At 30.1% G+C, this 23,298-nt stretch overlaps 1 protein-coding gene across 3 annotated transcripts in view; it reads right to left on the bottom strand.

Annotated features, from left to right (window-relative positions):
• The window catches only part of LOC122505215 (fat-like cadherin-related tumor suppressor homolog), a 535,247-nt gene that overhangs the window by 264,083 nt on the left and 247,866 nt on the right, over positions 1-23,298 (bottom strand). For all 3 annotated transcript variants that reach the window (XM_043616706.1, XM_043616703.1, XM_043616704.1), the window contains exon 3: positions 20,460-23,167. In XM_043616706.1, coding sequence (XP_043472641.1) covers positions 20,460-23,167 — 2,708 coding nt within the window. The remainder of the gene's footprint in view (positions 1-20,459; positions 23,168-23,298) is intronic.

Genomic DNA, 23,298 nt, shown 5'->3' with positions numbered 1-23,298 from the left:
AATATAACGATGCCAGAATGATTTTCACAAAAGCAGTTTTTCCACATCGATGAGATTTTCATCGCGGATACGGGTATCCTCCTCCCACACTACTTCAGTTATACCAAAAAACTTTTTCCATCGTTATGGGAATTTTTCTAGGAGCTTAGGCAGAAAGCACGGCAAATAGAATGACGTGCATATGAAACGAGAGTATACTGCGGACGACAAAGTTTCGAAATGTGACTTCACTGGAGAAACGAACCCAAGGGGGATACTCGAGGAGTAAAAGAGAAGGAGAGTGAGAGAGAGAGAGAGAGAGAGAGAGAGAGAGAGAGAGAGAGAGAGAGAGAGAGAAAATATTCTGAATACAGGACTTTCCAATCGATACAAAAGATAACACTATGCTGAACAGGACATTTTCAAACTTCAAGTGTGTATTCCGAGTTTCTGAAAATACAGAGCAATCGGACTAAAAGTGAGAAAAACGAATCGTTAATTAAATTTTCAGTGTTAAAAGATTATCAAGGATTTTTATTTTTTTTCCGTTTCAAATATAACTTTTTTCTCTAAAAACAGTCAGAGAGAGAGAGAGATGGAAAAAAATTGTCGAAATGACACTTTAATTATTCGATTCTGATTTCTCCCTAACAACGAAGCAGATGTCCCAATCATTTCGAATGTTGGAAAATTTTAATTCATCTTCCATTGAATTTCAATTTGCCTAGAAGTAGGAATATTTTATTACTATTCAAAAGGTCTGCTTTCTTGATTACAAACTCTGAAATTACTTGTGGACATTTTCTTTTTATCTACTCATTCCTTTAATCCTATATTACAAAAAGATACCGTCGCCGACACTGTTACAAGATTTTATGACACTCCCCCTTTACGGTTGATACTACAATGGAATATTAATTTTTAGGTTATGTTTCTATACAAGTTAAGGTGATTCTACAGTAGGATACGCCTTCTCCTTTTAGGGTGATTCCACAATTCTATATATGTTAAGGTGATTCTGCAATAAGATACTCCTTCTCCTTTTAGGGTGATTCCACAATTCTATATACGTTAAGGTGATTCTGCAATAAGATACGCCTTCTCCTTTTAGGGTGATTCCACAATTCTATATATGTTAAGGTGATTCTGCAATAAGATACTCCTTCTTCTTTTAGGGTGATTCCACAATTCTATATACGTCAAGGTGATTCTGCAATAAGATACGTTTTCTCCTTTTAGGGTGATTCCACAATTCTATATATGTTAAGGTGATTCTACAATAAGATACTCCTTCTCCTTTTAGGGTGATTCCACAATTCTATATACGTTAAGGTGATTCTGCAATAAGATACGCCTTCTCCTTTTAGGGTGATTCCACAATTCTATATACGTTAAGGTGATTCTGCAATAAGATACTCCTTCTCCTTTTAGGGTGATTCCACAATTCTATATACGTTAAGGTGATTCTACAGTAGGATACGCCTTCTCCTTTTAGGGTGATTCCACAATTCTATATATGTTAAGGTGATTCTGCAATAAGATACTCCTTCTCCTTTTAGGGTGATTCCACAATTCTATATACGTCAAAGTGATTCTGCAATAAGATACGTTTTCTCCTTTTAGGGTGATTCCACAATTCTATATACGTTAAGGTGATTCTGCAATAAGATACTCCTTCTCCTTTTAGGGTGATTCCACAATTCTATATACGTTAAGGTGATTTTGCAATAAGACACTCCTTCTCCTTTTAGGGTGATTCCACAATTCTATATACGTCAAGCTGATTCTGCAATAAGATACTCCTTCTCCTTTTAGGGTGATTCCACAATGGCAAACTTAACCTAAAATCAAAGGCCAGGGAACATAACCTTAAAAGTAGATCAAATATGTCTCCAATGCTGCCACTATCTAAAAATTAAAACATATCCAACCAACATAACCTAAAATTTCAGTTTACAATTCACTTGTCAGGAGACTAACATTCCCAGCAAATTGACATGAAAATTAATACTGTAAAAAGCAAACGTAATCGTACACACATACATATATATTGAAACATTGAGAAACTAATTTCCTCTTGGAAGGGTAGAAGAAGAAGAAGAAGAAGAAGAAGAAGAAGAAGAGTTTTTGTGAGTTTCATAAATTGAGAGGGTGAGTTTAACGAACCGATAGCGTATGGAGGGACGAAATTTACAAGTCAAGAGCATTTACACGAGTGAAAACAGTTTTAGCAGAAGTAGTACCTGCTTGCCATTAGGGATTCATGACGGAAATTTGTATGCCGCACCTAGTCGTGTAAACTGGGCATTATTGCTGCCTTCGAAGTTATGTTTTACTCACACACACACACATACACACAGTTTACCATGCGCGGATTTTGACGCGATTCCTGACTTGTAATTGGATGCTAAGCAAAACCCAACTCCCCCCTAAAGACAACTGGCGCCACCTGCATTTCAAATTGCCAAATTATTCACGCCCAAAGATCGTGAAATTGTAATTCATTTAAGTTATTCCATTTTCCCTGTTGCTCACAGTTCCACTGAATTTCACACTGAATGTTCTCTCTTTAAAAAAAAGCTTCGCCCCTCTCGATGATGAAGAGAGGGACAAATAAAATTTTCAAACACAGAATTGTAATTCAACCATAAATCGATAGTTCAAAGTCGGTAAAACAGATTCTCTTTTTTGGAACGAATATTTGTAATTGTAAACCGGCCATAAATTTGTTTCGGATCGATAAAACAGATTTCTGTAATAAACAATAAAAAGTATCCTTTTTTTAATGACGAATATCAATTCAGTGATAAACGACAGACACTCTTTTCACCTGTCAACACGAGGGGCAACAGATTGTTAACACAGTTGGCCTATTAGATTAACATAACCTCGTGATTGTTTATTCTTTGTTGTTTTTTTTTTCATTTTTCTCATGTGTGTTGGAAAAACGTGATCATTTATCATCGTCAGTTGAATAACGTGATTCGGTGTCGATTTATCGTATGAAAGATAATTACATACTACTCGCGTGTCGTTGCGATTATACATGTGACATTGACACGCGGGGATATAACTTAATTAGACAATACATCGTGTAATGTTGACGCGTGGGAGAAAAGTGGGCTTGTTACTTTTGCATATAAGGGACATATGACAAATTTCCACTTCGTGATTATTCGTTTATGGTTTGGGAGGGGGGAGAGGAGACGATATGACTTCTATTGTTATTTTCACTTCTACTCTTTGTCACTGTCCACGTTTTGCCATGCGTGTGCTTTTCGCAATTAGAAGCACTGAGCTAATGTCTTTTGAACATTAGGAGAGTTGAGAATATGCTTGGAAGAAAAACATTAGCCTGGAGAGAATAACAGACGATGTATTCATATGTAATGGGGTCATTCGCATTATTTCAACATTTTTTTTTTGAAGAGGGAAAAAAATTTTTGTTCGTAAATCAAGATTTGAAATGTTAATATAGTTTTCTTAGTCTAAGGATATGTTAGGTCATGTGTCTGGTGTTGAATTCATCTCGTACCTTCGTTTTAAATTAATTAGTGTAAGGTTAGTTTATTCAAGACAACCTTATTTTTGACTTACCATGGATTGTTCCCCCCACTCTATTTTTCGAACGAGTCACTGACCTGATGAGCAGGAGTCAGTTTGGGACTACGCTTCAACTGCTGCGTATGTTCTTATTTTTGATTAAGTGTTCTTTTCTCGCCAACATTTAATTGTTTGTATTTCGATATTTAATTGTTATATTTCTTCTGTTTTTCTGCACTGTTGTGAGTTTCTGCCCTTCAGTGTTAGTTATTCTTTTATTTATTTAACATTTAATATGCCACACTGTCGTGAGATTCTGCCCTTCAGTGTTATATATTAATCTGTAACTAAATTCAGTTAAACGTGTTTAATCATTCTTGAACATTTATTTAGCAATTATTTCCGTTTTGCCACGCTGTCGTGGAATTCTGCCCTTCAGTGTAGAATGGGAATAATCAATTTTTAATATATTCCCTCGATTAGAAATTAATTTGTATGATACTGAAATGATGGAAAACATTTCGAATTTGTGCGTGAATTAATTATCAACGAATCCGGAATATGTTGGAATTAATTGGGGACTCATTTGGGAATTGTATTTCTAGACGGATTAGCTTCCAATTAATTCCGGATCATTTAGAAGTGATGGCGGACAAATTACCAATTAGTGTTTTTATTCGAAATAATGACTAATTAATTCATACGAATTTGCAATTATTTGTAGAACAATTTCGGTAAAACAAATAATGAGCACAGATAGTTCGCAACTAATTGGAATTAATTTGGGTATCATTTAAAATGTGAATTTTCTTGGGAGTAATTATGAAATGATTCTGTCTGCATTGAAATTAATTGCAGATAGATTTTTACTTGGATTGATTCGTAACTAATTCAAAATGATTCGTAATTGATTGCGGACGAATTTCGAATTTGTATTTAACTTCGAACTAATTCGGAATTAATTCTGTCGACAGTGGAATTAATTATTGTGGACTCAATTACAATTACAATTATAATTATAATTACAATGAAAATTCTTGATTAGAATTAGAAGTTGAATTAAAATCAGAATTAGATGACACGAATTCTAAATTATACCAAAATAGCTAGCGACTGATTTTGGAATAATTTCTGATTCGCATCTTCGTTTAGACTAATTATGAATCTAATTCAAATTGTCCTAGTCTCGATTGTATACACATTTCGAATTTCAATTTTTGTCCCAACTAATTACTGCGGGAATATAATTGCAAACTCGGCATTATTTCGTTCTAAATTCTAATTAACTCTGGATTCGTATTTTCTTTTGAGACTAATTACGATTTACTGCCGACCACTTTTGAAATGAATTTCGGATTTCGAATAGTTGCTTATCCCAAATTATTCTATCAATTATCCAATAAAAATTCCTCATTGATTTGTTTAAATTGTTTCAAATTAATTTAATTTTTGAATTCATCCCAAATAATTCGGAAGAATTTTGCAATTCGAAGAAGAAAATTATTCTTACGACTTTTAGATTTGAGCCCTTCTCGAAAAAAACGATTTCAATTTTAAATTATCTCGGATTTTGAATTTAAATTTCAATTATGTTATTCTACGTTTAATTTTGGTGTATGTGATAAAATTATTTTCCCATTTTCTTTTCGATCTACCGAATTACAGTGAGTGGCGAAATAATTTCGAAATTCTCTCTCTCTCTCTCTCCTCGTTTGCATAAAAAGTGACATTATCGGAAAGCAAGTTTCATTTTCTCTTGTGAAAATTTTGCGCGAAGGGAAAAAAAAGAAAAGAAAATCAATAGAAAATGTCAAGTTGGTGTCAATGAATTGAAGTACATATAGTGTCGTTTTCCAAGTGTGTCAACTACTGTTTCTTTGTATTCAACAATATTCTCGCTGGTTTCACATTTCACGTATTTTTTTCTCTCTCACATTGCCAACACTTATTGTGTTAATTTTGTACTTATCGCATGTTATTAACCTCTTTTCCTTTTCTTCTCTCATCTTTTTCACCTTTTTTTGTGTGTATACTTATAAATGTCGATATGATGAAATTGTTGATTATTTTAATGCATAAAAATATTTTTAGATTCTTGGAAAAATTCATGGGAAAAGTGCTACTATTGAAGACTCTGTAGGAATTCAATTGGATTTCCGATTATTGTAAAGATTACAGATAAAATACTTGATATTTTTAATTTCTAATTCGAATTTCTAATTCTAATTCTAATTCCTACTTTTAATTCCTAATTCGAATTCCTCATTCTAATTCCTAATTCGAATTCCTAATTCTGATTCCTCATTCTAATTCCTAATTCGAATTCCTAAGTCGAATTCCTAATTCCAATTCCTAATTCTAATTCCAAAATTTTAATTCCTCATTCTAATTCCTAATTTTAATTCCTAATTCTGATTTCTTATTCTAATTCCTAATTCGAATTCCTAATTCCAATCCCTACTTCTAATTCCTAATTCGAATTCCTAATTTTAATCCCTCATTCTAATTCCTAATTCGAATTCCTCACTCTAATTCCTAATTTTAATTCCTAATTCGAGTTCCTAATTCTGATTCATGCTTCTAATTCCTAAGTCGAATTCCTAATTCCAATTCCTAATTCTAATTCCAAAATTTTAATTCCTCATTCTAATTCCTAATTCGAATTCCTCATTCTAATTTCTAATTTTAATTGCTAATTCTGATTTCTCATTCTAATTTCGAATTCGAATTCCTAATTCCAATCCCTACTTCTAATTCCTGATTCGAATTCCTAATTTTAATCCCTCATTCTAATTCCTAATTCGAATTCCTCACTCTAATTCCTAATTTTAATTCCTAATTCGAATTCCTAATTCTGATTCCTGATTCTAATTCCTAATTCGAATTCCTAATTCTGATTCCTCATTCTAATTCCTAATTCGAATTCCTAATTCGAATTCCTACTTCTAATTCCTAATTCTAATTCCAAAATTTTAATTCCTCATTCTAATTTCTAATTTTAATTGCTAATTCTGATTTCTCATTCTAATTCCTAATTCGAATTCCTAATTTTAATCCCTCATTCTAATTCCTAATTCGAATTCCTCACTCTAATTCCTAATTTTAATTCCTAATTCGAATTCCTAATTCTGATTCCTGATTCTAAATCCTTATTCGAATTCCTAATTCTAATCCCTACTTCTAATTCCTAATTCTAATTCCTGATTTTAATTACTCATTCTAATCCCTACTTCTAATTCCAATTCCTACTTCTAATTCCTACTTCTAATTCTTAATTCTAATTCCTAATTTTAATACCTCATTCTAATTCTTAATTCTAATTCCTAATTTTAATTCCTCATTCTAATTCCTCATTCTAATTCCTCATTCTAATTCCTAATTTTAATTCCTATTTCGAATTCCTCCTTCTAATTCCTAATTCGAATTCCTATTTCTAATTCCTGATTCTAATTTTGAATTCAATAATTTTTCTTCTTAGGGTGAAATCGCAGTGAATCATTCCAAATCGATATAAAGGTAAAAAAAGATATGAAGATTATCTTCTATCGTGTGATTAAAACTTTGTTACGTAATTTCTATTTTTTATTTAATCGTTTATATGAGAAGTAAGAGATTTATTTAGATGTAATTTTTCGACAATATATATATTTGCTTTTAAAAAGGATATTTTGAAAGTTCAATATTTCTGAATGAAAGCATTTTGACGAGCTAATTAGGTTGAGCTGAACAGAAGAGCATTTTTGTGTCAACATTTCCGTAATTACTGGTGACTGTGTAAACGGTCTATATCTATACGTCATATACCTGGACATCCGCATCCCCCGAGTCAACCACTCCTGTGCTTTTCTCGGTTCGTTAGAGCATGACGAACCCATGTTAATACCGGTATAATGTTCAAGCGCGAACTCAACGTAAGCTCTGCTTGTTCCCACTGCTGCTTTTCAACGCAAATCTTCCTCGAATTATATACTCCTTCCATTTTTTTTTGTTCTCTTTTTTCCATCGATTTTTTTTTTAAAGATAAAAATCCCTTTCTCACTTTACATTAAATGTTGAATACATATTACCAAAAAAAAAAAAAAATTCGTTAATTTCAACCAAGAGGTCGAATGGGGAAAAAAATTTAGGCTTATGGAAAAATTTCAAGGAAAGAAATTCCATCGGAAATTGCAAGAAATTCTTAATAAACACGTACTTTCTTTGGAAATCGTAATAAAATCGAAATTCCATCGGAAATCGTAATAAACTCGAAATTTCCTTAAAATTCCTTGGAAATCGTAAAAAATCGAAATTTTATTAAAATTCCATCGGAAATTGCAACAAACTCGAAATTCCATTTAAATTCCATCGGAAATCGTAATAAACTCGAAATTTCCTTAAAATTCCATCGGAAGAGGAAATAAAATTGAAATTCAATCGAAAATCGTAAAAAAGTCGAAATTTCATTAAAATTCCATCGGAAATTGCAATAACCTCGAAATTCCATCGGAAGTGGTAATAAAATCGATATTTCTAAAAAATTAAATCGAAAAACATAATGAAATGGAATTTCTATTAAAATTCCATTGGAAATCATAATAGACTCGAAATTTTTTTTAAATTTCTTGAACATCGTCAAAAATGAAAATTTCATTACATTCCAGTGGAAATTGCAACAAACTCAAAATTTCTTTAAAATTCCATCGAAAAACGAAATAAAATGGAAATTCCAATGAAATTCCATTAGAAATCATAATGAACTCGAAATTTCCTTAAAATTTCTTGGAAATCTTAAAAAAATTAAAAATTTTCATTAAAACTTCATCGGAAATTGCAGTAAACTCGAAATTCCATTTAAATTTCACCGGAATTGGTAAAAAAATCAAAATTTTATTAAAATTCCATCGGAAATTGCAGTAAACTGGAAATTCCATTTAAATTCCATTGAAATGGGAAAAAAAAACGAAATTTCCTTAAAATTCCATCGGAAGTGGAAATAAAATCAAAATTTCCTTAAAATTCCATCGGAAGTGGAAATAAAATCAAAATTTTATTAAAATTTCATCGAAAATGGTAATAAAGTAGAAATTCCATTGAAAATTGCAATAAACTCAGAATTTCCTTAAAATTTCTTGGAAATTGTTAAAAATCGAAAATTCATTAAAATTCCATCGGAAATTGCAAAAAATCGAAATTTCCTTAAAATTCATTGGAAATCGTAAAAAATCAAAATTTCATTAAAATTCTATCAGTATTGGTAAAAAAATCAAAATTTTATTAAAATTCCATCGGAAATTTCAATAAAATAGAAATTCCATTAAAAGTGGTGAAAAAATCTAAATTTCCTTAAAATTCCATCGGAAGTGGAAATAAAATCGAAATTTTATGAAAATTTCATCGAAAATCGTAATAAAGTAGAAATTCCATTGAAAATTGCTATAAACTCAGAATTTCCTTAAAATTCCTTGGAAATCGTAAAAAATCGAAAATTCATTAAATTTTCATCGGAAATTGCAATAAAATCGAAAACTCCTTAAAATTCACTGGAAATCGTAAAAAATCAAAATTTTATTAAAATTCCATCGGAAATTTCAATAAAATAGAAATTCCATTAAAAGTGGTGAAAAAATCTAAATTTCCTTAAAATTCCATCGGAAGTGGAAATAAAATCGAAATTTTATGAAAATTTCATCGAAAATCGTAATAAAGTAGAAATTCCATTGAAAATTGCTATAAACTCAGAATTTCCTTAAAATTCCTTGGAAATCGTAAAAAATCGAAAATTCATTAAATTTTCATCGGAAATTGCAATAAAATCGAAAACTCCTTAAAATTCACTGGAAATCGTAAAAAATCGAAATTTTATTAAAATTCCATCGGAAATTTGCAATAAACTCGAAATTCTATTGAAATTCCATTAGAAATCGTAATAAACTCGAAATCTCCTTAAAATTTCTTGGAAATCTTAAAACAATCAAAATTTCATTCAATCGGAAATTGCAATAAACTCGAAATTCCATTTAAATTCCATCGGAACTGGTAATAAAATCGAAATTTCTAAAAAATTAAATTGGAAAACGTAACGAAATGGAAATTCTATTAAAATTCCATTGGAAATCGTAATAAACTCGAAATTTTCTTAAAATTCCTTGAACATCGTAAAAAATCGAAATTTCATTAAAATTCCATCGGAAATTGCAATAAACTCGAAATTCCATTTAAATTCCATCGGAACTGGTAATAAAATCGAAATTTCTAAAAAATTAAATTGGAAAACGTAACGAAATGGAAATTCTATTAAAATTCCATTGGAAATCGTAATAAACTCGAAATTTTCTTAAAATTCCTTGAACATCGTAAAAAATCGAAATTTCATTAAAATTCCATCGGAAATTGCAATAAACTCGATATTCCATTTGAATTCCTATCGGAAGTAGTAATAAAATCAAAATTTCCATAAAATTCTATCGGAAAATGTAATTAAATGGAAATTCCATTGAAAATCGTAATAAACTCGAAATTGCCTTTAAATTCCATCGGAAGTGGAAATAAAATAAAAATTTCACTAAAATTCTATCTAAAATCGTAATAAAGTAGAAATTTCATTGGAAATCGTAATAAACTCGAAATTTCCTTAAAATTCCTTGAAAATCGTAAAAAAAATTTGAAAATTCATTAAAATTCCATCGGAAATTGCAATAAACTCGAAATTTCCTTAAAATTCATTGAAAATCGTAAAAAATTATAATTTCATCAAAATTCCATCGAAAATTGCAATAGACTTGAAATTCCATTGAAATTCCAGCGAAAATCGTAGTAAAATCGATATTCAATCAGATATCGTAATAAAATGGAAATTCTACCGGAATCAGGAATTCGTATTAAGAATTAGAATTAGGAAATTGATTTAGATATCAGTAGTTACTAATTAATATTAGGTACAATTTGGTTGTAGTAATTAGAGTTACTATTTACGAATTTGATTTAGAAATTAGAAGATGAATTATAAAGTACTATTAGAAATTGAATTAAAATTCAACTAGAATTCAAAATTAATATTCGTACTTAGAATTAGAAGCTAAAAGTAGGAGACAGAATTTAAAATTATGAGGTACAAATTTATATTAGAATTAAGATCTAGGAAATAGATTTAAAAATCAGAATTAGAGAGAATTACAATTAAAAATTACATTTAGGAATTGAAATTAGAAATTATAATTAGATCTTATAATTAGGTGTTAGAAATCAAAATTATTAACTAGAATTCGAAATTAAAAATTGAAATTAAATTTGAGACTAACATTATAAAAATACAATTAGGAATTAGAATTAGAAATTAGAATTAGAATTAGAATTAGATTTAGAAATTGAAATCAGAAACAACAATTAAGAATTATAATTTTTGAGAATTAGAAGTTAGAACTAACTCCGATTCTTTATTCTAATTCCGAATTGTATTTTCTCAATTTTATTCACTTTAATTTCGAATATAAATTTCAAAATTCTAATTCTTAAATTTAATTCCTAACTCCTTCTAGTTCCTAATTGTATAATTTATTTTTAATTCCAAATGTTCTGATATTTAATTGTAATTCCTAATTTTAAGGTTTAAATATAATTCTAATTCTAATTCTTTATTCTAATTCCAATAGTAATTTACATTCAAATTTCCTTCCAATTATTTCTAAATTTCCATCGGAATTCAGCTTAAATTCTCTTCCGCAACGGAATTTCCGATAGAATCGGAAAATTTTTGTGAACGGTTTTCAATTACACTAGAATTTTCATGTAGATTTTTGTCAAAAAAAAAATTTCTGTGAATTTTTTCCAAGTTAAACAATTAAATCTGATGGAAAATACTAAAAAAAAAATAAAAGTGATATCATGAAAAATTACGGGTGTAAGATTTAACGCATCAATTCAATGGGATTTAATCGCAAAAGATCAAAGGCATACACACACATAATCTCTCTCTCTCTCTCTCTCTCTCTCTCTCTCTCTCTCTCTCTCTCTCTCTCTCTCTCTCTCTCTCTCTCTCTCTATCTCTGTATATAATTCTCTCCCTTTAATTATACTAGAAACGACAAATTTAATGGACTTCAAATTTTAATTAAAGATCGTGCTTTATTAACCTAATTTTCGCTCGATGTTATTGCACACAGTCACAACTATGAAAACATTAATTAAAGGTTCGATTTAACGAAATTACCAGTGTAATACAAGCAATTAATAAAATTTCCGTTTTTGTGGAAATGTATATATTTTGAATTCCGATTGAAATTGTATTTTCAATGGAATTCCAGTTTAAATCCCAAATAAAATCGTATTCCCGACAGAATTCCATTTGAAATTTTCCATTCGAAATTTCGAATTTTGAATTCCGATAGAATTTCGATCAGAATTCTGACTTTCCAGGGAATTTCTATTGAATTCCGATAGAATAAAATAAATAAAATTATCTAATTTTGAATTCCGATAGAATTTCGATCAGAATTCTGACTTTCCAGGGAATTTCTATCGAATTCCGATAGAATAAAATAAATAAAATTATCGAACTTTGAATTCCGATAGAATTTCGATCAGAATTCTGACTTTCCAGGGAATTTCTATCGAATTCCGATAGAATAAAATAAATAAAATTATCGAATTTTGAATTCCGATAGAATTTCGATCAGAATTCTAAATTTCCAGGGAATTTCTACCGAATTCCGATCCCAACGTAATTATGTCATGATTCCGATCGGAATTCCGACGGAATTTCACTTAAATAATTATTTAAATAATTACTGTCGGAATTCTGACTTTCTGATGCAGTTTGCAATTGCTAAATTATTAAAAAAAAAAAAATGAATTCGAAAATTCCGATTGAATTCCGATAGAATTTCAATTTAATTAAGAATGGAATTCCGGGCAGAAATATTTTTCTCCAATTTCCAAGAATTAACTTTCAACTTTCCATGAGAATTCTAAATGGAAAATCCTAATACATTTCGATTCCCTTGAAGCGAAAGGAGTAATTTAACTACAGGAAGAGAAACTATTGTTTTCTGAGAATTATTATAATTTTTTTTTTTGCAAGATCGAGTGGGATTCATTCTGGACCCGCACGTGTATATATATACATATAACTTCCGCCGCCTTTCTTCAAATAGTTTTAAGCAATGTTCCAATGCATCTTCCTCAATGTTTTATTTGTCAGTCAACTTTTTTTTTTTCAGCGAGTCTGTGACCGTGCGGATCATCACGTGTGGGCGAAGTAGACATTCTACAACGAGGAAATAATAATCCTATGAGAGAAAAATGCATTCCACCCGCAAGCACATTCCCCATGCAAATGTTGCGCACTCTTCTCCTTTTTATTTGCAAGAAAGAGAGAGAGAGAAAAAAAAAGTTTTCTCAGGTGTTTGTAACGAGAACTGATTTCATAGAAGAAAGAGAATTGTACTTTATATAATAATACCTATAATACACAGAATTTAATTTTATTCGACATCGATGTAAAATTTATCAAAAAAAGTTGATAAAAACTCAGTGTTAAAATTATGATCACTGGAAGTAAAATCGAAAATCCATTTTAATGCGAAATTTTTACTGAATTGAGTTCGAATTTAAATTTAAATTGAATACACAGAAAAAAATCGGAATCGCTTGAAGAAGCTTTTTTTTTGGAGCATTGATTACGAATTCGTTATTACTTTTTTAAAATTCAAAATGGCCGATTCAATATGGCGGCTAAATTTTACAGAAATTATTCGAATTCGCTTAAAAAAATTTTTAAGATTGTTTTTCTTTTCACCCTCATTAAAAAAATTATGTTCAACTAAACATTTAGATAGAAAATAAAAAAATGAAAAGAACTAAAATTAATTTAAAAAAATGTGATTTGATAATTAAATTTTCAATTCAATTTCTGAAAAAGAAAGTCGAAATTTCCTTAAAATTTCTTGGAAATCTTAAAAAAATTAAAAATTTTCATTAAAACTTCATCGGAAATTGCAGTAAACTCGAAATTCCATTTAAATTTCATCGGAAGTGGTAATAAAATCTAAATTTCTAAAAAATTAAATCGGAAAACGTAATAAAATGGAAATTCCATTGAAATTCCATTGTAAATCGTAATAATCTCGAAATTTCCTTGAAATTTCTTAGAAATATTAAAACAATCTAAATTTCTAAAAAATTAAATCGGAAAACGTAATGAAAAAGGAAATTCAATTAAAATTCCATTGGAAATCGTAATAGACTCGAAATTTTCTTCAAATTCCTTGAACATCGTAAAATATGAAAATTTCATTACATTCCATTGGAAATTGGTAAAAAAATCGAAATTTCCCTAAAATTCCATCGGAAATTGCAATAAACGCGAAATTCCATTTAAATTCCATTGGAAGTGGTATACCTAATAAAATCAAAATTTCCATAAAATTCCATTGGAAAACGTAATAGAATGGAAATTTCATTGAAATGCCAGTGAAATTCCATTGGAAATCGTAATAAACTTGAAATTTCCTTAAAATTCCTTGGAAATCGTAAAAAAATCGAAAATTTATTAAAATTCTATCTAAAATCGTAATAAAGTAGAAATTTCTTTGAAAATCGTAATAAACTCGAAATTTCCTTAAAATTTCTTGAAAATCGTAAAAAAATCGAAAATTCATTAAAATTCTATCGGAAATTGCAATAAACTCGAAATTCCTTTTTAATTCCATCGGAAGTGGTAATAAAATCAAAATTTCCATAAAATTTCATTGGAAAACGTAATAAAATGGAAATTCCATTGAAATTCCTTTGGAAATCGTAATAAACTCGATATTTAATTAAAATTCCTTGGAAATCGTAAGAAAATCGAAATTTTTATAAAATTCCATCGGAAATCGTAATAAAATGGAAATTCCATGGATATCGTAATAAAATCGAAATTTCTTCAAAATTCCATCGGAAGTGGAAATAAAATCGAATTTTCAATAAAATTCCATCGAAAATCGTAATAAAATAGAAATTCCATCGGAAATATTTATACAGAAATAAAGAAATATTTTTTTTCCTTTATTTGATGGTAAACGATATAATATCTTGTCATAGGATCGGAATTTTTTATGAATAATTGTTATCGCTATACTATTTATAAGTTAAAGAAAGTGCATATTCAGAAAAGAGAAATTAATAAGCTTCTTTTAACCATAAACTTTTTTCTAGATTTTTTTTATCATCAAAAGAAAATAATAACAACGCTTTAAATATAATAAAAAATAGTTTCAGAATTTATTTGCAATTTAATCTGCAATTAATTTAAAAGCAGATTTTTAATATGGTTGCAAATTTTTTTAAAAATGACCAGAATCACTCAAGAGTTATTACTTAGAGAACTTTTGTTAGGTAAAAATCGATATTATTATTAGAATTACAAAATTCAAAATGGCGGATTCAATATGGCGGCTATTCTTTCGAAAATCGATGGAAACTTGTCCCTTGGCCGTTTTTTTTTTTTTGATGATTAACATCTATTTTAACATTGGATTTGCAAAATTCAAAATGGCGAATCCAATATGGCGCCTATTTTGGGGTGAAAAATCACTCGAATTTCATCGAAACCCCGTCACTTTTCATTCTTTTCACTGTTATTTTTTCGAATTTGAAATCGAATAATTTAAATGCAAATAAATTTGGCGCAAATAACGTAATTCGAAAAAATCCCAAAAGCAAAAAAAAAAAAAAGATCTTGTTGAATGGACAATGAATGCTATTTTAGAGCAGAATGAGTGGAGGATCATCCAATTGAAAAGCTTTATAAAGTCCTTTCAAACCGATATTGTTATCCGCTATAAAATCGTCGAGGGTTTTTGGATTGGGAACATTAGTTGTTGACCACCAGTTGCCAAGACTGTTAATCACTGTTTATGCGCGACTAATAAAATGAAAATTCATTGAAATGAAAGCGCCCGACGGAATACACACACACACAGAGACATAACGACATCAGTATAGTATACAGAAGGTAGCGGTTGTATCCAGCGCGACAACTTATGAATATTTACACCTATTGAATATGCATATCACTGACAATGTATTTATTTTATTCCTTTTTTATATGTGTGTGAGTGCGTGTTATTTTCATTTTCTTCCTTCAACAATAAAAGGGAAGATCAATATTTCGTATGAACTGTATGAAATTTTGCTTTTGAATTGTGGAGAAATTTCTTTTTTTTAGAAATAGTGCGTTCGCTGTATATATGTATGCTCGTTGAACCTGATTAAAGTGAGAACGATGTGCTTCAGAATTGTAGTCGTTTTCTTTTTTTCTTTTTCTTTTTTTTTTTTTTTTGTACATCTACCCTCACGCGCATTTACTTTCAATGTGCTTTATCGTTCGAAATGTCAATGCGACAGGCATCGATGCGTTACTCTCGTACGGATTTACGATAGGTTTGCCTACGAAAACGGCTTTAGTTTTTACTTGCTTCAAACTATATATATATATATATATATATATAAACACGATCAAACGCAACGGTAAATGTATTTTTCGTCTCAATTGAATTTTCACCTTTACTGCAACAACTTTATTTTTCACCAAAGTGTTTTTTTTTATTGATAAATCGAACATATAAAAGAAAAAAGTTTTTTTGTACACTAAACATTATTTTATTATTATTATTGTTATTATTATTATTAAAATTATTCTTTTTTTTATTATTATTATTATTATATTTTTTTTTCATCATCAATTATAATAAAAAAAGGCGCATGATTATTCCCCAAATGTCATTTTTCCGAAATGTCATTTTACCGAACTGCACTTTTGCGAATACTCATTTTTGCGAAAAGCCAATTTTGCGAAATGTCACTTTTGCGAATTGTCATTTTTTCGAAAAGCTATTTTTGCGAATTGTCATTTTTGCGAATCGCCATTTTTACGAATTGTCAATTTTCCGAAAAGTCATTTTTGCGAATTGTCATTTTTACGAAAAGACATTTCTGTAAAATGGCATTTTTGCGAAAAAACATTTTTGCGAATAGTCATTTTTGCGAAAAGTCATTTTTACGAATTGCCATTTTTGCGAATTGTCATTTTTGCGAAAAGCTATTTTTGCGAAAAGTCATTTTTGCGAATCGACATTTTTACGAATTGTCAATTTTCCGAAAAGTCATTTTTGCGAATCGCCATTTTTACGAATTGTCAATTTTTCGAATTTTATTTTAGCGAATTGTCATTTTTGCGAAAAATACAATAGTGAATTTATAGACCTACAAGTCTTCTATTGTATTTTTCGCAAAAATGACAATTCGTAAAAATGTCGATTCGCAAAAATGGCGATTCGCAAAAATGACTTTTCGGAAAATTGACAATTCGTAAAAATGACAATTCGTAAAAATAACTTTTCGCAAAAATGACAATTCGTATAAATAACTTTTCGCAAAAATGACTATTCGTAAAAATGGTGATTCGTAAAAATAGCGATTCGCAAAAGTGACAATTCGCAAAAATGACATTTCTTAAAAATGACAATTCGCAAAAATGGCAATTCGCAAAAATAGCTTTTCGCAAAAATGACAATTCGCAAAAGTGACATTTCGCAAAATTGTCTTTTCGCAAAAATGAGTATTGCTTGCTCTAATTTCAACTATTTTCAAAAAATTTTCTAATTTCAATTCTTTTCAATATCTACTATTTTAATAAAATGTTCCAAAAAGAATTCAATTATTTAAAAAAAAAATTTTAATAAAATTGTATGCAAACATTTTATTATTTTCATAAATAATAAAATTTTTTTAAGGAATTAATTGCAGATTAAATTGCAAATAAACTCTAAAAAAAAGCATTAATTTTTTTCCTGAAAAAAAATTTGTGGCAATAAATTTTTTTTGTACTTTCTGCTAGAAAACAATGAGAGAATAAAAATTTTTTTTTCTATCCGAGATTTTGAGTGGAAAGCAAATTAAGTGTCAAAATTTTTTTACATGAGTTGAATAAAAAAATTCTATTATCAAATAACATTTTTTTCCAATTAATTTCAATTCTTTTTTTCCATAAATGTTCAGTGAAATATATTTATTTTAAAAAAAATTTTTCCAAAAAAGAAAAAATAGTTTTTGATAAGTATTGTAAAAAATTTTGCAAAAGCCATTAATCTACAAAAATATTTTTTTCGATTTGCAAGTAACTTGAGATGAACAAGTGTGTAACAGAAAAAATATCTACGCGTATAAATTCGAGTGGAATTTTAAAATGAATTGATTGGGTGAAAAATTCGAATTTTTGTACTCGTTAAATTGTGTAAAATATTTCTACTCGTTAAAAACATTTTTTTCCCTAACCAATACATCCTATATAATAAAAAAAACAACTATCGAGAAAAGCATTAAATGAGTTTTTTATTTAAAAAAAGAGGAAGAGAAAAAAAAGAGAAAAATTGCTCACATAGAAAGCGTTTGATTAATGTCAAGTAGTCTATGGAGCTTATGGAATTTGTAGAATTTTCTGTTTTGAATGAAGACAAAGGAGTGTAATGTCAACCATTTCAAGTGACTAAAACTTGAGAATGGTGCTTGAGGGCATATAGTTTTTAAGAGGGTTTTAATAATAACAAACTTTCAAAAGTTTATAGTAACAAAATTTTGACGCTTAGTTATTTCCCCACTCAAATCTCGTTCAACAAGCAAAAAAAAAAAAGTTTCGCATCACCTTAGTATTTTTATTCTTGAATTTGCAAATTAAATTTAATAAAATTAAATATTTCTTGAAAATTCCAGAGTTTTATAATAGAATTATAGTGGAGAATATGATACTCATGTATGCTGAGAAAAATTTAATTTAATAACACTTTGAATGTTCTTTTTTTGACATTTTTCCTTTTGAAGCAGGAGAAAGAAGGAAAATGTTAATAGTTGGCGAGAAAAAACTACAATTTCTTAATTAAATTTCATTTTCCATAGAGCTCTCATTACATTAAATGTCAACTTTGATTTTAAAATGAAATTCATAATAAATTGTTGTACTAATTATAATTGTACTTAAGTAATTGTTGTTCAATTTAAAAAATTAGTTATAGAAAATGTAAACATTAACCTATATAGGTACATATGGCTAATTTTACAAAATGCTCATAAAATTCTAAGAATTCATGAAATCCATTGAAAATAAAATATTAGACTCAAAATTATAATTAAAAATTGAAATTAGAATTAGGAATTAGAATTAGAAATTAGAATTAAGAATTAGAATTAGGAATTAGAATTACGAATTAGGAATTAGAATTAGGAATTAGAATTAGAATTAGGAATTAGAATTAGGAATTAGAATTAGGAATTAGAATTAGGAATTAGAATTAGGAATTAGGAATTAGAATTAGGAATTAGAATTAGGAATTAGAATTAGGAATTAGAATTAGGAATTAGAATTAGGAATTAGAATTAGGAATTAGAATTAGGAATTAGAATTAGGAATTAGAATTAGGAATTAGAATTAGGAATTAGAATTAGGAATTAGAATTAGGAATTAGAATTAGGAATTAGAATTAGGAATTAGAATTAGGAATTAAAATTTTGGAATTAGAATTAGAAATTGGAATTAGGAATTCGACTTAGAAATTAGAATTAGGAATTAGAATTACGAATTAGGAATTAGAATTAGGAATTAGAATTAGGAATTAGAATTAGGAATTAGAATTAGGAATTAGAATTAGGAATTAGAATTAGGAATTAGAATTAGGAATTAGAATTAGGAATTAGAATTAAGAATTATTATTAGGAATAAGAATAAGGAATTATAATTAAGAATTATAATTAAGAATTATAATTAGGAATTAGAATTAGGAATTTAAATCAGGAATTAGAATAAGGAATTAGAAATTATAATTGAAAATTATAATTGGAAATGAGAATTGCATATTAGAATTAGAAAAAATTGTTGGTCTTTGAAATTAGAAATTCAAATTATAAAATATAATTAGAAATTAGAATTAGCAGTTGAAATTACAAATTAGAATTAGGAATAGTAATTAGAATTACGAATTAGAGTTACGAATAGTAATTAGGATTAGGAATTAGACATTAGAATTAGAAAATACCAATAAAAATTAGAATTAACAGTTAACATTGGAAATTGAATTTATAAATTGTAATTACGAATTAGAATTAGAATATAATAATTTGGAATTAAAATTAGGAAGAATTACTGGAAGTTAGAATTACAAATTCGAATTAGGTATTACAATTCCCATTTAGAATTAAGAATTAGAATCAGAAATAAGAAGATGCAATCTTAAATAAGAATTTCTATTTAGTAGGTGGAATTAGAAATTTCAAATATAAAATTATATTCAGAAATTTGAAATTAGAAAATACATTTATCATGTAGAATTAAGAAATAAAATAAAAAATTATAATTTTACATTACAATTGAAATTAAAATTAGCAATCGAAATTCAGAAACATATTTCGAAATTAAATTTCGATAATAATATTGTAATTAGAATAAAGAATCAGAATCGGGAATTCGAATTAAGAATTAGAATTACGAGTTAGAAATAAATGTTACAATTATAAATCAGAATTAAGAATTATGAATTAGAAATAATAATTAAAAATTAAAATTGAGAATTAGAATTAGGAATTAAGGTAAGGAATTAGAATTGAAAATTAGAAATTAGAATTTGAAATTCGAATGGCGAATGAGAAATTTGAATTAGGAATAAAAAAATTTAAATTAGAAACAGAAATTAGGATTTAGATATAAGGAACTAGAATTAGGAATTAGAATTAGGAAATAGAATTGAGAGTTAGAATTAGAAATTAGAATTGAGAATTTGCAGTTAAATTTAGAAATAGAAAGAAGAATTAAGAATTTGATTTAGGAGTTAGAATTCCGATTTTGAAATGAGAAATATAATATAACTGGAATTTGCAATTGGAATTATAATAACGAATTAAAACTATAATTAATTGAATATTCCACTGACCTTCATTGTCAATGGTGAATAATCCAATGCCATCTCCCGCTCGAATGCTGTATCCAATTCTCGAATCGCCACCAGGAGGGTCAGCATCCTTTGCACGAACTGTTGTCACCAATGTACCGACCGGTTGATTCTCCAAAATACTCGCGGACACAACAAAGTCATCAAATACAGGTGCATGAAGATTTTCATTCACATCGACAACTTCAACAATTAGCATTGTCTCAGAAGATAAAGACGGCTCTCCCCTATCGACTCCAATAATTGTCAGAGTATGAACCTGTCTCTCCTCGAAATCCAAAGTCTGATTAGTCCTCACAGTACCCGACACTTTGTCTACTTTGAAGAACCCTTCACTCTCCATAGCGTCAGACAAAAAGTACTCGACACTTCCCCCTGGTCCTTCATCTGGATCAGTGGCTTCGACAACAGCAACCACACTCCAAATAGGCACGTCCTCCCTTATTTTCACCGTGTAATTTGGAAGTGCAAAAGTTGGCGCATTATCATTGACATCGTCAACCGTGACACTGACAATGGCATCGGAAAATAACGGCGGCGTATCACCCTGACCACCATGATCCTTGGCACGTATTCTCAATTCGTAAAATTCCTGCCGTTCACGATCCAATTTTCCAAAGACACTCAAAACCCCTGTCACTGGATCGACAAGAAAATCGTTTGTATCCGTCACCAAGGAATAGGTGATTCTCGCATTCTCCCCAAGATCAGCGTCCGTAGCATTCGCTCTGAAAATACTCGTCCCATTTAGTGCGTTCTCCGAAACACGAAACTTAGCCAAAGATTTCTCAAATTTTGGAGCATTGTCATTGACATCAAGAATTGTCACCGGCAACATTCGCGATGACGATTTTTGCGGTTTACCAAGATCGTACACACTGATATTGAGAAAATACTCATTTTCCTTCTCCCGATCTAAATGACCAATGATGTTCAGATCCCCACTGTCAGGATCAATACCAAACACCGAATCCCTATCACCTCCTGATATTCCCATTACCAATTTCCCATTGTAACCCAAATCTCGATCCCTGGCACGAATTTTGTAAATAGTCGTCCCAATTTTCACGGATTCGTTAACTTTTATTTCACTTGGAAATTCAATGAATTCGGGTGCGTGAATATTCTCACCGTACCGACTAGGCATCATTGAACGTTCATCCTCAATTGCTGGCATATTATTCTTCTCCGCCGAAGCAATTGCGTCCGTTAATCGTCTAGCAACCCCGGTGTCCTTACACTGAAATGATCCAGTTTCGTCAGACAAAATTTTCCCCTGCGATGGTAGATTTCGTTTCACCGTGACAAAATGAATATGAATGCTATTAACATCCGCAAAGTGTGTACCATCAGTTGCAGTCACATTTATCACCATATCTGATACTTTAATTTCGTTGAGATCGCAAGCGACGGATAGTACACCGCTGACCGAATCCAATGCAAAGCACCCGTCTCCATTTCCTGAAACGATCCGATAACTGATAATATTCCCAGCGTCAAAGTCTATTGCCGAGACTGTTATAATCTCCGATCCAATTGGAACATATCTCGGTACATGACCACTGCAGTCAAACTTTTCGAATTGTGGTCGATTGTCATTCACGTCCTGAATCTTGATCTTGAGTTTCATTTCCGTTCGCCGCTGATAGGGTAGACCCCAATCTCCAGCTCGTATATGAAGGATATATTCACGTTTCATCGTTTCGTAATCTAAAACTTGACGCGTTCGAATAACCCCAGTGAATGGATCAATTTCAAAGGGGACTTTTTTGATATTATCAATACTGTACGATATATAGGCATTCTCACCGGAATCCTTATCCTTTGCGGTCACTTTCACCACTGTTGTACCGGCGGGTTCATTTTCGTTGATCCACACCAACATGTCCGTTTGCTCAAATGTTGGATCATTATCGTTTGTGTCGACTACATAAATTTTCACCTTCGCTGAGGATTGTTTTCGCGTTCCGGCATTGCCTTGATCTACTGCCGAAACAGTTAATGTGTAAAAGGCCTTTTTCTCCGCGTCCAAATTTACTGCTGTATACAACATTCCAGTGTCGGCGTTGACAAAAAATTCACCACCCTCATTACCGCCGACAATTTCAAGGAAGACGAGTGCATTCTTACCCTCGTCGGCGTCGGTTACTTTCAGTCGGATTACCGGTGTGTTAATTGGCGATGTCTCGGGAACTTTGACTTCGTAGATTTCACGACTGAAAACTGGTGCATTGTCATTGAGATCGGTGAGATGAACGGGAAGGGATTTATAGCTGAAACGTTGGGGAATTCCACGATCGACAGCACGAAGAGTGAGATTGTAACCACGAGGGGCTGTCTCACGGTCCAAGAGATGTAGCACTTCGATATTGTATTCACCGGATTGTGTTGTCGAGGGTCGTACACGAAAGTGACCATCCGGATCGCCGCCAACAATTTCCAGACTTCCTATTTGTCCATGTGGACCACTGTCCCGATCGATGACGCGTACGATTGCGTAAATATCGGCATTCGAGTGCTCGAGAATGTCGGGAAGATGATGAACGTAGATTTCCGGTGCGTGGAGATTCACCTGACGAACTTTAATTGTCACTTTTGCTGTGCTCGCTCTTGATGCACCAGTGCTCCTGTACATTGCGCCACGATCCTTTGCCAGCACCACCAATTCATGCATCGCTCGCTCCACGTATCTGTAATTTCATTTTTCTGATTTGTTCAACAATATTCGCCTTCAATTCCTAACGATTTCAATTTAAACCATAAATCTAGTATCAAAAAAAAAATCGTGTATAAGAAATTCAAATCGATCATCAATTTCACG

The sequence above is a fragment of the Leptopilina heterotoma genome, unplaced genomic scaffold, assembly GCF_015476425.1.
Source record: "Leptopilina heterotoma isolate Lh14 unplaced genomic scaffold, ASM1547642v1 Lhet_350, whole genome shotgun sequence".
Lineage (NCBI taxonomy): Eukaryota > Metazoa > Arthropoda > Insecta > Hymenoptera > Figitidae > Leptopilina > Leptopilina heterotoma.
This window is presented reverse-complemented; position numbering and strand designations above follow the sequence as displayed.